Source organism: Erpetoichthys calabaricus, chromosome 4 (genome assembly GCF_900747795.2).
Source record: "Erpetoichthys calabaricus chromosome 4, fErpCal1.3, whole genome shotgun sequence".
Lineage (NCBI taxonomy): Eukaryota > Metazoa > Chordata > Cladistia > Polypteriformes > Polypteridae > Erpetoichthys > Erpetoichthys calabaricus.
The window spans coordinates 309456554-309472475 of record NC_041397.2 but is presented as its reverse complement, the minus strand read 5'-3'; the positions used below and the strand labels follow the sequence as shown (position 1 = coordinate 309472475).

The following is a 15922-nucleotide window of genomic DNA, read 5'->3' as shown; positions in this document are numbered from 1 at the left end:
TGGACCCCCAGGTACTTAAATAATGACCGGATATAGGGGCTCTTTGGTGTTGTGAAAGTCAATGAGCAGTTCCTTGGTTTTGCTGATGTTAAGTTGCAGACAATGTCGTCATTCTCCCCCTGACTCTTCTCCCCTGTCTCATCCCCCTTATCATTCCCCTCCCCCCCCATATGTGCAGAATCATCTGAGAATTTTCTCAAGTGACCTGACCTGCTGTTATATTTCTAGTCTGAGATCTACAGCTTGAAGAAAGACACAGGCAGGCCTGTTCCTTGTGCTACTCGCACAGTGTTGCTGGCACAATCCTTGAGTCTAACAAACTGTGGTCTGTCTGACAGATAGTCCATTATCAGGACCCCACAGGCTCGTTCACCTGCATGTCCCTCAGTTTACGTCTTAACAGGGATGGCTGGAAGTTGCTGGAGAAATCAAAACACATTATTCTCACAGTGCTGCCAGCTTTGTCCAGGTGAGAATAAGCCTTGTGGAGCAGACAGATCATTGTATCCTCCACTCCAGTCTTTGCCCATCATGCAAACTGCAGAGGGTCCAGGTGGTCTGCCTCAGCAGTAGCTGACTAGATGTCAGCTGTGAGCAGTGCAGGTGTCCTTTGGAGTGGTAGACATTCTATCTCTGCTGCAGACTTCACCCTCCAAACTCAAAACTCAGTTGGTCAGAGCAGTTCACATTCTGTGATTAAATATATTTGACATCGCATTTGTTTTAAGTTTCCGGATTTAAACATTCCTGATATATATTTTAAGGTGCACCCTGCCATCGATCTTTTTATCCATGTACTCACATCTTATAACCTGCTTCTGGGTGCACTTCAGAGCTGGTTTGAGCATTTTTGCTGCCTTAGGCGATGCTCTGGTCTGTACTGTCAGGTTTGGAAGAAACCGAACAGTGCTCATTGAAATGTTGTGTTATCCATCCATCCATTTTCCAACCCGCTGAATCCGAACACAGGGTCACGGGGGTCTGCTGGAGCCAATCCCAGCCAACACAAGGCACAAGGCAGGAAACAATCCTGGGCAGGGTGCCAACCCACCGCAGGACACATACAAACACACCCACACACCAAGCACACACTAGGGCCAATTTAGAATCGCCATTCCACCTAACCTGCATGTCTTTGGACTGTGGGAGGAAACCGGAGCACCCAGAAGAAACCCACGCAGACACAAGGAGAACATGCAGACATTATTTTATTCTTTGTTATTTAGTATTGCCTAATCTTATTTTTATATTTTTATTTTTTAGAAACTTTTCTTTCTTCATCTTGTAAAGCACTTTGAGCTACATCATTTGTATGAACATGTGCTATATAAAGAAATGTTGTTGTTGTTGTTGAGGAAGGTCAAGAGTTAAAATGGCTGGATGGAAACATACCAAACTCGAAACCTAAGCCTGTTATGAGATGACAATGAGCTGATTAGTTTTTGGGTGAAATCGTACAAGAGAAACAGGAGCTCTAGAGGAACCGTAATTCTGAAATTTATTATCAATTCTTCTCGTCAATTGCTATCCTAATGACCTATTTTATGATCAGAAAGATCAGCATCATAAATTTCTGAAATGTTAAAGATTGGTTGAGGTAACTTGTTTCCTAAGGCGCAAAGCCTACTGACGCCCAAGTCCAAATCTTCTTTTTTAGACACAACAACTTCTGGAGAATAGTACTAGCAAACAGACAGTCTGTAGATATGTTGTTGCAAAAAAAGTATAATGCTGCTGATATTTTGAGACAACTAGATTTATTGCACGATGAATATTTTGGGGATAATATCCATGATGGGAGATAGTGACAATCAATTGGATGATGTGGAACCTCTGGGCTCTAGTACTGATGTAGATCGTTTCCCTGAAGGTGTTTCTTCATCACAAGACATCCAACTTGTCACGACTGTGAGAATAGCACTACATGAACATTCTGCCACACACTGAGCGTAAACCAGTCAAGAACATCTAAATGTGATCTGTGCAACGAACGAACGGTGCAAAGAAACGTGTTATATCTGTGGCACACGTGTTTACAAGCCTGTGCTCTTCATGCTGCCATCCTTCAAGTACTCTCATTCAAATGCAGACTTTTAGTCGTGTTGCTAGTCAAAATAAAGTAATTAACAATTAGAGTTACAGTTGATAATATTGCTTTCTAACACATTTCTACATTATTTACACATTTTGATAGAGTTCTTTATTTATCATCTATGCATAGCCCAATACTGCAGCATCCTGGTAAATAAATGGTAAAGTATGAACTGTTTTAAGATCACAGTTTCTCTCAACCACCTCTTTTTGTCTTTTTATGGTATTGTATGAGGAAGTCAGGGGTGGCAGAGAAGTATGTAAGAGTGGTACAGGATATGTACGAGGGAAGTGTGACAGTGGTGAGGTCTGCGGTAAGAGTGACGGAGTTGAGATTACATCAGGGATCGGCTCTGAGCCCTTTCTTATTTGCAATGGTGATGGACAGGATGACAGACGAGATTAGACAGGAGTCCTCATGGAGTATGATGTTTGTTGATAACATTGTGATCTGTAGCGATAGTAGGGAGCAGGTTGAGGAGACCCAGGGGAGGTGGAGATATGCTCTAGAGAGGAGAGGAATGAAGGTCAGTAGGACGACCAGACAGAATACATGTGTGTGAAAGAGAGGGAGGTCAGTGGAATGGTGAGGATGCAGGGAGTAGAGTTGGCGAAGGTGAATGAGTTTAAATACTTGGGATCAACAGAATAGAGTAAAGGGGACTGTGTAAGAGAAGTGAAAAAGTGAGTGCAGGCAGGGCGGAATGGGTGGAGAAGAGTGTCAGGAGTGATTTGTGACAGACGGGTATCAGCAAGAGTGAAAGGGAAGGTCTACAGGACGGTAGTGAGACGAGTTATGTTATATGTGTTGGAGACGGTGGCACTGATCAGAAAGCAGGAGACAGAGCTAGACGTAGCAGAGTTAAAGATGCTAAGATTTGCATTGGGTGTGACGAGGATGGACAGGATTAGAAATGAGGACATCAAAGGATCAGCTCAGGTAGGACGGTTTTGAGACAAAGTCAGAGAGGCGAGATTGCATTGGTTTGGACATGTGCAGAGGAGAGATGCTGGGTATATTGGGAAAAGGATGGTAAAGATAGAGCTGCCAGGCAAGAGGAGAAGAGGAAGGCTTAAGAGAAGGCTTATGGATGTGGTGAGAGAGGACATGAAGGTGGTAGGTGTAACAGAGCAAGTGGACAAGGACAAGAAGATATGGAACAAGATGATCCGCTGTGGCAACCGCTAACAGGAGTAGTCGAAAGAAAAAAATGAAGATATATAATTGTGTTAATTTTCCGGTTTACTGCATATTGTGAATGCTCTTGAGTGGCTCAGTTGAACCCAAGAAAAGATCTTTGGGGAGACCTAAAATATAGCTGTTCACCAACAGTCTCCATGCTATCTGACAGAGCTTGAGAAGATCCTCAGGCAACAATGGAAGAAAAACCCCAAATCCAAGTGTGTGAAGCTTGTCACGTCAGACCCAGTAAGACCCAGGCTTGAATCAACTAAGCACCGACTAAAGGACTGAATACTTGTGTCAACGTGATAGTTCAGTTTTTTATTTTTCCTGTTTTTTCTTTTGTCATTCTGGGGTACTGAGTGTTGCTTGATGAGTTAAAATAGAATGATGTGAAATAATTTTACAACAAGGCTGCAACATAACAAAATTTAAACAAATTTGAATACTTTCTGAATTCATTGTACATGGATAATATTTGTTAAATTAAAAAATATATTTCTTATTGCCTATCAGATTATGAATTCTCCTACCATCCAAGATACTGTTACTACAAATCCTTGTCCTTCTTCTTTATTGTTTCAGCTTAAGAAAGGGACTTGCGGAAATGAGCAATGCAACCGTCTTTGTGTCTGAGTTTGTACTGCACTGTGCAATCAATTCAGAAGATCGAAGTTTTACAGTTGTCGCCCTGGCCATCATCTATCTATTGACACTTTTTGGAAACCTTTTGGTCATACTAGTAATAATCCTGGATCACCATCTCCAAACTCCCATGTTTTTTTTGATTGGGACCCTGGCTTTTATTGACTTGCTAAACAACACTAACCTCATCCCTAAAATGATTGCTCTTATTCTGTTTGATACGTCTCCTGTGCCGTATGGTGCCTGCTTGGTTCAGATGTTCCTGGTCTTTCATCTTGAAGTTGTAGAATCCTTTCTCTTCACTCTTATGGCGTGTGACCGCTATATCGCTGTTATTTACCCGTTCAGATACCCTCAGCTTGTTACGGGAAGAACTGTGTTTGCAGGCATCTTACTATCCAACGTTATCTCAGCCATGCCAAATACAGTGTACATGATATTTGTCACCGAACTTTCCTTCTGTCGCACTAATGTCCTACCTTATTGCTTCTGTGACTATGCCACCATGGTTCTAGTTTCTTGCACTGAGAATCCTAAATACTTAAGTCTTCTCTCAACCACAGCCACTACATTTGGTGTTGGACCTTTGACTATAATCTTCTTTTCCTACATCAAGATCGTCTATGCAGCACTTAAGATTTCATCAGCTGAAGGCAAGAAAAAGGTCTTCAATGTGCTCATCACACACCTCCTCGTGGTGTTACTGTTTTACTTGCCACTGATGACTGCTTTTATTTTACCTGGAATTGGAGTAAAACTGTCAGCCGAAGCCTACAACACTTTGGTGATGGTCGCGACTATCGTCCCCCCGATGATGAATCCCATCATATACAGCTTCAGGAATAAGGAAATAAAAAATGGAATTAAGAAAATTTTCATGAGGAAAAGAACAATTCCGGAAATTAACAATCGTATGTGATTTCAGGAAGGAAAATGTGACAGACATAAATTTTAAAAGTTAATTTATTTACATGAAAATGTTCATAAAACCATGGATATGACAGATAGTAAAGGACCTCATTATATATTGTGATATTGTATATGTGATTTTTAGTCTTTGCTAACGGAATATGTTCACTGTTTGTTAAATTTCAATCTCTACTATGTAATAAAATCCTAAGGTCTGTGTGTACAGTCCCTCAGAGCAATCTGATTGGTCAGTTTCTCTTTGGTGTGATTGGTCAGTTTGGCTTTGGCGACACGATGGAAGGAGAAGTGCGAGTGTGAGACACACGACAAGAAGTAAAGTGTGCATTCTGAGAGAGTCACCTTCAAAGTAGGAAAGTACAAAACCCGACAAAAGGCACGAAAGGCGGCTCGAGACAGAGTCTGAGAACCATGCTTTACTGGAGCACCGGTGAAGAAATGTAAGTAAAGTCGCAAGCTGCACACCAGTAGGGTCGCCTTCAAAGACCAAGAGTAAAAAACTGGAGAGGAGGTGAGATGTTTGCCTCAAAAATAACGACAAAGTCTAAGAAGCAGGTTTTACAGGAACGCGCTCGAGAGACGGAGTGCTGGTGAAGAGATGTTAGTGAAGGCATAAGCTGCACACCGTTATAGTCGCCTTCAAAGAATGAGAGTGTTAAACTGGAAAGGAGGTTAGAAGGGCATCTCGAAAATAACAACAAAGTCTGAGAAGCAGATTTTATGGGAACATGCTTGAGAGACGGAGTGCCATTGAAGAGATGTTAGTAAAGGCGTAGGAGGCACATTGAGAGAGTTGCCTTCAGAGATGGAAAGTATAAAACCAGACAGGAGGCTAGAAAAGGCTCCCTGAAAATAGCAACACAGTCGTAGAAGGTGGCTTCATTGGAATGGGAGGTTCAGACGCACACAAATACAGAGGAAAGTACGTGAAGAGCAAGAGAAAGAAAGTATTTTAAAATGATTCTGTTACCTACCTTTGACTGGTACTGTGTTTTTTTCATCATTCATTTTGTTCCCAATGCGTAATTCCTGAATGAAATAAAATTCCACAAATCTTGTAAGCCTGTAAAATAAGTCGTGTCTAATTGTTTTCAACTTCTCCAAAGGACAAGAGCATGAAACCCTTATCGATGACAGCTGATATTGGGCCTGTCAGTAGAAGCTTAACTGGATCACTGCCATCACCCGTCACTTGGTTGTGTAAGATCTGATTTATTGCCATTGTGTTATTGTCCATTTTTTCTTTTTCAGGTTGGCATCATTTGAACAATGAGTTAGACCACCTTGCATTATTCAAAGGATCATCAAGCATTAGGGAATGAAATGTTAATTTGAAAATGGACCAGGGGTGTAAAGAATACGCTGTAACACCAAACAACCTATAGAAATGAAATTAAATTAGATAAACTTTATTAATCCCAAGGGGAAATTCAGATGTTTAGAGCAGCAGAAACAAAAAACTAAGACACTGACTCACATGACAAACAATACAGACGACCAATATACCAATCAATCAATCAATCAATCAATCAAGAAAGAAAGAAAGAAAGAAAGAAAGAAAGAAAGAAAGAAAGAAAGAAAGAAAGAAAGAAAGAAATGTATATTGTGCAGATATTTCAAAAAGGTATTTCAAAATTAACTTAAAGGCACTATATAAATAAAATTTATTATTATTATTATTATTATTATTATTGTTATTATTTTTTATTATATTAGTACCCCAAAAGGAAGCTTTGAATTGCCTTATAGCAAAGGGCAGAAAAGACCCCCAGAGGTCCTTCTTAGCACTCCAAGGTGGAATGAAGCTGTGGCTCAGATTTCTCCAAGACAGCGCCTCCTGGAGGGGATGGAGGGGATTTTTCATGATGGTATCCTCTTTTCTATAGCAGTCATCCAGTGTCCAGGGTCAGCCAAAAGGGTAAGCCTGGCAGTTGCATAGTCCCTGGAATCGCCTCTGATTATCATTAGTACAAAATGAACAGAAGACTTGACGTTTATGTGTTGCAGCCGAAACTCTGGTTTTACATCCATGACTTCGTGTTCAGTTCCAGCCGCTGACTTACTAGGTGACTTTGAGCAAATCTCTTAATATACCTGCACTCCACTTTTAAAAGAAATATGTAGAAACACCGTGATGTACAGTATACTGATCTTGTATGCCACCTTGGAGAAAAGCAGCAGCCCCAATTTCCAGTGATGAAAGTGAGCTACTTTTCGTTATGGTTTGTTGCTGAGGTCAACCCTCTCTCCGCAGACAGACACACTGCTGATGGCCGTGCCCAAAAGGCCATTAAAGACCTGGATGCTGGTTTTTATGAGATCGCTCACAAGCCCAGACACTCAGACTCCTCATTCAGTCTCTTGAGAGCACCCTCCATTAAGCATCATCATCAAAGTCAAGATCAGTGAATCTTTCTTCACCAACAGATGCCCCACAGCCGCTGGACCCCATGACCCTGCCCATCACCCAGTCAATGCAAGCACTGAACAGAGTAGGAGCAGAACAACCCCCTGACAGACCCCAGAATCAACGGGGAAAAACATAGAGGTTCTGCCTCCAATCTGCATAACACTCACAGTACCAGTGTACAGTCCGGCCATGATATCTAGCAACTTTGGGCAGATCCTGCAATGTTTCACAATGTCCCACAGGGCAATTTGATCAACTGAGTCGGACACTTTATGAAAATCGACAAAGAAACTCTCCCAATGTTTGTGTTTGCGCTTGATGAGAACACTCAGTACCAGGATGCAGTCTACGGAAGACTTGTTGGGCATAAATCCAGACTGCTCCGGTCACTGGTAGGAGAGTGAGTGATCACGGATCCTATTGAGGATGACCTTAGCAAAGACCTTACTGGCATCGAGAGCAGTCTTAACCACCTATAGTTGCCACAATCCAGCTGATCACCCTTCCTTTTCCTGATAGCGATGGCAAGTCCCATTTTTGCAGTCAGTTGGGATGACACCTGTCTCTGGTGACTCTTCCTATGAAGTCAGTATGCAGATTGGGAGAGCAAGAGGGGTCATGAGGTCACTGAAAAGGGGTGTGTAGAACTTCCAATATCTTTGTAAAAGGATGAAGGTCCAAGTCTTTGCAGTCCCAGTGTTTCCTGTCTTGCTATATGGTTGAGAGACATGGACGTTATCCAGTGACCTGAGACGAAGACTGGACTCCTTCAGTACACAGAACCCTTGGATACCACTGGTTTGACTGTGTGTCGAAAGAGCAGTTGATCACTGAGTCCCAAATGAGGCACATCACCTGCATTGTGAGGGAGCGTCAGTTATGTGGCCTGATTCCCAGTGGGTGATCCAGTTCACAGTATCCTCATTATTAAAGGACCCGAGTGGCAGGACCAGGCCAAGGGGACACCCAAGTTAACCTGACTGTGGCAGATAGAGGGTCATTTCCAGAGGGTGGGACTGGGCCGCGTGTCTGCCCTGGGGGGTTGACAATTGGGATCCCGAGGTGTTTCGTCATGTGGTGGGTGCGGCAACACGCTGTGCCAGTGCATGCTCCCTGACCTGACCTGACCTGACCTATCTGTTATTGTGTTTTGTTCTCTTAATATAAAGTGCTCGGTGTAGCTGGCTCTCATTTCTGCATTTAGACAATTTCATCTGCACCTCTTCAGGAGAGACTTGTGTCACTGGTTATTGACCAAAATTCTAAGTCAGTACCAATTTTAAAAAGTGAAAATCTGCAGAGAGCAACAACTGCCATCTCCTGCAGTTCCTCGCCTGTGATGTCTGCAGCAAGATCTCTGAAGGGAACAACTTTATATACAGTAAGGAGATATAAACTTAAGAAGAAACTGGTGGGTGGCTTGAGAAGTGGGAAAAGTTTATCATTCGTAGGAGTGTTAAATAAATATAACTGAAATACTGAAAGAGATTTCAAAACACTTAATGCAGCGTTGTTTTCATTGTCTACAGCATTTAAAGGTAAGATCAGATAAATATGTGACAATTAGATGAGCACAGCTTTGTTCATATGTGTAGCCGATTAAGTGATAGACAACGAGAAGGACGAGTGCGGTGTCCACTTGGGAAGGATCTCGTTTTGAAGGTACATCACTGACTAATCATCACAGATAGTGATAGTCAAGTCAGAAGTTATTACTTCTCAAAAGCATGCTACTATTTTCCCTTATGACAATATAATAAATTGCAATATACCCCAAAAATATGTGAACATGCTGCATATTTCAATATAATGCAACTTAAATATACATTTTTAAAATTATGTCTGGAATAGAAAAGAAGCATATCTTCCTTAAGCCCTATGATGGACTGGGTTTGTTTATGCCATCTGTTAGCTGGGATGGGCTCCTGCAGCCCTGTTTGGAATTAGGCAGGTTATAAAATGAGGTCCTGTAAGAAACATATTTATAGATATATTGTGTATGAGACGTGTGTGTCCAGACCAAAGGCTTTTCTTTTTACAAGCAATATGCACAGTCTTTTCAATTCAAGTCAAGTCAAGTAGTTTTATTGTTATATCATCCATAAACAGTATTGTAGCACACAGTGGCATGAAATAATGTTCCACAGGACCGGCGTGCCACATAAACAACACAGTTTGCACCGAATTTTCACTTACTTGAACAAAACAAGGTTTGCCAGGTTGGCACCCCAACTGTTTTTCTGCCTCATCACTTGCCCCACTACAAAATCTAGAAGGTGCAAGCTCCACACTGGTATAAACACACTGAGTCAGATGACCAAGACACGTCACGAATACGGTCTCCATAAACTAATCCACAAAAATGCTAGATAATGGTTTGAATCACCTGTATATTTTTCTGGTGAGAACATTAGAGAAGTTGTGACGATTACACCCACATGGCGTTTTGGTAATGAAAAAATGAAAACAGTAAATATAAAGTGTAACCACAAGGGGGAGCCACTAATCCCCAAAGCACAGACATAGTAATACCTACCACAATTCTAGGTTCAGATAAAGGGTTTTATTTGATAAAAGTAACACTTTCTTCATATGAAAACCAGGAAAATATACAATACACAATTCTCTCCAAGAGTGTTGCCCTCTGCCTCCCGACTCTGACTTGATTTAAGTGAGGGGCTCTCTTTTAAACTAGACCTGGGAACCTCTTCCTGGCTCCTGTGCATGTCGTGAGGAAATGAGGGTAGTACTCCCTCTGCGGTGCCCGCTGGTGGAATCCAAAGACCCCTACAGGGCTGCGTCTTCTGACTCCAACTCCCATGCCACCTTGTGGGTGTCTTAAGGTGGTCAAGCCTTGAGGAACACTGCCATCTGTCATGTGGGGGAATGAACTGCCCCTGTTGAGCCTGTTGGTCAAATCCGTTCATTATGGCCTCCTGACCAGGTATGAATCTTTTCTTTTTCCAGCAGGGCTGCTTGTCCTTCCATTCGGGCACCTACAAAAAATAATAGCGAGATAGTGAGGGCTTTAAATTTACCCAAACCGAAACCACTAACCAGAAAATTCAGTCAAACAAAAACAAATAAAAGCCGTCACTTCCTGAAAATGTTAGAATGATAGCTAAGCATGAAAGGTTTGATACAAAATCCAGAAACTTGGACAACATTAGTAGCACATCACCATTATAAATAGCAATCAGTCCTTACGGTAACAATGCGGCTATGTGGCTAACGAATGTGAATGATTGAAAATAAACAACATGGAGGAAACTGTGGGTCGGAAACAATAAAACAGAATATTAATATTTTTAAATGAAATCAACATTGAAAAATAAGTGGACCAACTGATTCAGTGTGCTGGAAGGTGCAGTGCAGTGACGTGTGTCCCTCACCGGCATCCCTTGGCCTTTAGCTCCTTTGTCCCGCTGCCATCTCTCACAGTTTTCAGCAGGAGCACATTCTGAGTGGTTTGTTGCTGTTGCTCCTAGGGGCTCACCAGGAGTGACATTGACTGCCATTCCCCACGGGGCATCAGTCCCGAACACCTGATATTCATTCTGCTGCACCAGCTCCGCCATGATCCTCTTATTTTAACTTTAACGAGGGAAAATCTGCAGAGAGCAGCAGGTGAGATCTCTGAAGACTCCTTAGCTGTGATGTCTGTGACAAGATCTCAAAAGGAGGAGGAAGAAAGGCTTTCACAACTTATAAAACCTGCGGTGAGGCTTAGGAAGGGTTTCATCTTTAGCAGAGACTTTCAAGTTAAAGAGGACAATTTAACAAGTTTTAGGTCAGGCTTGTTTTTGATGTAAGTGCCGAATGCAGCGTTTAAAGATAAGGTAACATAAACATGTGGAAAGCAGATGAACAAAGCGTTACTTATGTGGTGAGCTTTTTAGGCGACATCTGAATTAAAAGAAAATCGGACAGAAGAGCGCTCTGCCTGTTCTAGAAGGACCAGCTTTGAAGGTACTGTGTGTGAAGGAGTGAACTGATGAGGCTGAATGCAAACACTTTTACAAATGCACTCTGCTTGTTTATCATTCAAAGTCATTGCTCTGTCCAGTCTTCATTATTTTTTATTCTTTTGAGGTGCCTTCTGGGAGTGGGACTTGTTTATAGAGTGGCACAGTGGTCACCCAGACAAAAATAAAATACATTTTAAATATATTGATGCCAATATGAATGTATTTCAGAATATGTTACAATGCACTTCAAAGGTAATTATATTTGCATATCTTACAGTATACTGCACATATTCATTGCTACCAATATCATATATTTCAGAATATGTATCAATATACTTCAAGGGTAGTTATATTATAATATTTTGTAGTATACTGACACATATGCATTGCTACCAACATCATATATTTCAAAATATGTAACAATATACTCCAAAGGTAAATATATTGCAATATCTTGTAGTATACTGATACATATGCATTGCTAGGAATATGAATATATTTCAGAATATGTTACAATACACTTTAAGGGTAATTATATTGTAATATCTTGCAGTATACTGACACATATTCATTGCTACCAAAACCAATATATTTCAAAATATGTTACAATATACTTCAAGGGTAAATACAGTATATTGCAATATCTTGCAGCTTACTGATACATATGAATTGCTACCAATATGAATATATTTCAGAATATGTTACAATATACTTCAATGGTAATTATATTACAATATCCTGCAGTATATTTATACTTATTTAAAATATATGCATTATTGCCATCTTTGTAGATTGCAATATATTTTACAACTAGCAAAATACCCACGCTTCGCAGTGGAGAAGTAGTGTGTTAAAGAGATTTTGTAAACATATATATACATCCATCCATCCATTTTCCAACCCGCTGAATCCGAACACAGGGTCACGGGGGTCTGCTGGAGCCAATTCCAGCCAACACAGGGCACAAGGCAGGAAACAATCCTGGGCAGGGTGCCAACCCACCGCAGCATATATATACATATATATATATATATATATATATATATATATATATATATATATATATATATATATATATATATATATATATAAATATATATATATACACATATCTATCTACATATACATATATATATATACATATACATATATATATATATATATATATATATACATATACACATCCACATATATATACATATATATATATATATATATATATATATATATATATATATATATATATATATATCAACATATATATACACATACATATACACACATACATACACACACACATATATACATATACACATACATACATAGTGCGTTGTAACACAGGCTGTGATTGTTACATGGGAGGGAGACGACAAATCACAGCTTCCCTCTTTCTAATCGGGCTTGTGATTGGTGCTTTGACTGATGCCTAGATCCCACAGTATGTCCCCTTAGGAGAGGCGTTAGGCGAGTGTAATTGAAGAGCGGTGCTGCAATTTTAGCTTTACACCTGCTTTTAAGGCTTATTGACTGAAAGGGGCTTTCATGAAAAAAGTTAGGGCTTTGCTACAGGATACACCCTCCACAAAGTAAGGAAGTAAAAATAAAGGTATATATTTCTGTTTTATTTTAACCTTTTAAGTTTGTATGCGGGAGGCATGGTGGCGCAGTGAAAGGTGCCAGTTAGGAGACCCGGGTTCGCTTCCCTGCGTGGAGTTTGAATGTTCTCCCCGTGTCTGTCTGGGTTTCCTCTGGGTACTCCGGTTTCCTCCCACAGTCCAAAGACATGCAGGTTAGGTGCATTGGCGATTCTATATTGTCCCTGGTGTGTGGGTGTGTGTGGGTGTGTGCGCCCTGCGGTGGGCTGGCACCTTGCCCGGGCTTTGTTTCCTGCCTTGTGCCCTGTGTTGGCAGGGATTGGCTCCTGTATTTAGGATATAGCGGGTTGGATAATGGATGGATGGACATTTGTATGCATAGCCCTATTTGCCCGTTTTCGTTTTTTTTCTTTCTTCAGTAATATTTCAGCAAACCCGGAGTTTGTCAGTTCAAATCCTGGTACTGACACCACTGTGTGACCCTGAGGAAGTCACTTCACCTGCCTGTGCTGCAAAAAACAAAAGTAATGTAACAAATTGTACCTCAGATGTTGCAAGTTGCTGGAATAAAGGCATAAGTCAAATAAATAAATATGTATTATGCACATAGGAACTATTCATTTATTTTCAGTTAAGTCATCTGCAGCAAACCTTTATAAATGAGGGTTTCTCCTTTTTAGATAGTGCAAACTCTTTCTTCTTCATTGGAGAGCTTTTTTCATTTCATTGAAAATTAAAGCAGCAGCTGCCAAAATATGTAGCTTTCTTATTAATTTTTCAACATTGTGTAAAATAACTTTATAAAGTAACATAAAAGGTTTAAATACTGGGTATCCTTTTACACTAAAATATTACTATTACTATTTTCTTTAAGGAGATTAAATATTACTGAAGAAAGAAAAAAAAAAGTAAAACAGCCAAATTGGGCTATGCATACAAACTTAAAAGGTTTAAATAAAACAGAAATATACACTTTTATTTTTACTTGCTTAACTTGTGGAGGGTGTATCCTGTAGCAAACCCCTAACTTTTTTCGTGAAAGTCCGTTTCAGTCAATAAGTCTTAAAAAGAGGTGTAAAGATATTGACAATAAGCTACGCAAACCCACCAAGACATGCAATCGTTTAAATGAAGGCGCGAGTCGAAAAACACCATCCCATAATATTAGTTAACGATTAACACATTTCTATATGTATTGTAAGCATACAATACAACTGATAATATGTTGCACTTATTTATCTGGTGTACCGACATTTTTGCGCGTTTAACGGCTGAAATCTAACGTGGTTTGTGCCCTTCAGAATGAAAACAGTTTGCATTTACCTTTTTAATAAAAGGCGAGCTTTTAAGCCTGAGAAATCACCCCGTAAATGCACACGTTTAATTGCACATGTGTTAATATGTATGCTTACACAGTATTAAAAGACGAGTCGTGCTGTAAATCTCTTCCTTGTTTTCACTTCACGTGATTACGTAGGAGGCGTGATGACGCGATACGCGACTCCGCCTCCTCCATTACAGTATATGGAGAAAAAAGAGGTTCCAGTTATGACCATTACGCGTAGAATTTCGAAATGAAACCTGCCTAACTTTTGTAAGTAATATTGTAAGTAATATCTTGCAGCTTACTGATACATATGAATTGCTACCAATATGAATACATTTCAGAATATGTTACAATAGACTTTAATGGTAATTATATTGCAACATCCTGCAGTATATTTATACTTATTTAAAAATACAGTGATCCCTCACTATATCGCGCTTCGCCTTTCGCGGCTTCACTCTATCGCGGATTTTATATGTAAGCATATTTAAATATATATCGCGGATTTTTTGCTGGTGCGCGGATTTCTGAGGACAATGGGTCTTTTAATTTCTGGTACATGCTTCCTCAGTTGGTTTGCCCAGTTGATTTCATACAAGGGACTCTATTGGCAGATGGCTGAGAAGCTACCCAACTTACTTTTCTCTCTCTCTCTCTTGCGCTGACTTTCTCTGATCCTGACGTAGGGGATTGAGCAGGGGGGCTGTTCATACACCTAGACGATACGGACGCTCGTCTAAAAATGCTGAAAGATTATCTTCACGTTGCTACCTTCTGTGCAGCTGCTTCGTGAAGCGACATGCTGCACGGTGCTTCGCATACTTAAAAGCTTGAAGGGCACGTATTGATTTTTGACTTTGTTTTTCTCTGTCTCTCTCTCTCTTTGTCTGCTCCTGACGGAGGGGGTGTGAGCTGCCGCCTTCAACAGCTTTGTGCCGCGGTGCTTCGCATACTTAAAAGGCAAACAGCCCTATTGAATTGTTTGCTTTCCTCTCCCTTTCTGACAGTCTGTGCTCCTGACGCGCACTCCTTTGAAGAGGAAGATATGTTTGCATTCTTTTAATTGTGAGACAGAACTGTCATCTCTGTCTTGTCATGGAGCACAGTTTAAACTTTTGAAAAAGAGACAAATGTTTGTTTGCAGTGTTTGAATAACGTTCCTGTCTCTCTACAACCTCCTGTGTTTCTGCGCAAATCTGTGACCCAAGCACGACAATATAAAAATAACCATATAAACATATGGTTTCTACTTCGTGGATTTTCTTATTTCGTGGGTGGCTCTGGAACGCAACCCCCGCGATGGAGGAGGGATTACTGTATGCACTATTGCCATCTTTGTATATTGCAATATATTTTACAAATAAGTTGCTCAATATATTTTAAAATAGTAAAAATAATGTACTGTAAAGAACATTTATTACAATATAAATGTCATTGTAATATAAACTCTAGGTATCATCCATCCATTCATTATCCAACCCGCTATATCCTAACTACAGGGTCACGGGGGTCTGCTGGAGCCAATCCCAACCAACACAGGGCGCAAGGCAGGAAACAAACCCCGGGCAGGGCGCCAGCCCATCGCAGAGCACACACACACACATACACACACCACACACAGGATCGCCAATGCACCTAACCTGCATGTCTTTGGACTGTGGGAGGAAACTCTAGGTATCATATATTACACAAAGTATTTTAAGATTATACGGCATTTTCAGTATATTTTAACATACTGTATATTTTCCATTGTTTCCACTAATAGAACATTTTCTC

The 15922-nt window shown here is 40.5% G+C and overlaps 1 protein-coding gene across 1 annotated transcript; it reads left to right on the top strand.

The window, feature by feature from the left end:
• The first annotated feature begins 4115 nt into the window (after nucleotides 1–4115).
• LOC114641328 (olfactory receptor 1-like) lies at nucleotides 4116–4838 on the top strand. The gene has a single exon (XM_028790394.2). It carries the CDS (start codon nucleotides 4116–4118, stop codon nucleotides 4836–4838), a length of 723 nt encoding a protein of 240 aa, XP_028646227.2.
• The last annotated feature ends 11084 nt before the right edge of the window (nucleotides 4839–15922 follow it).

What these genes read in the sequence shown, in the direction of transcription:
- LOC114641328 (XM_028790394.2), top strand. Translation starts at nt 4,116, where the DNA reads ATGATTGCTCTTATTCTGTTTGATACGTCTCCTGTGCCGTATGGTGCC.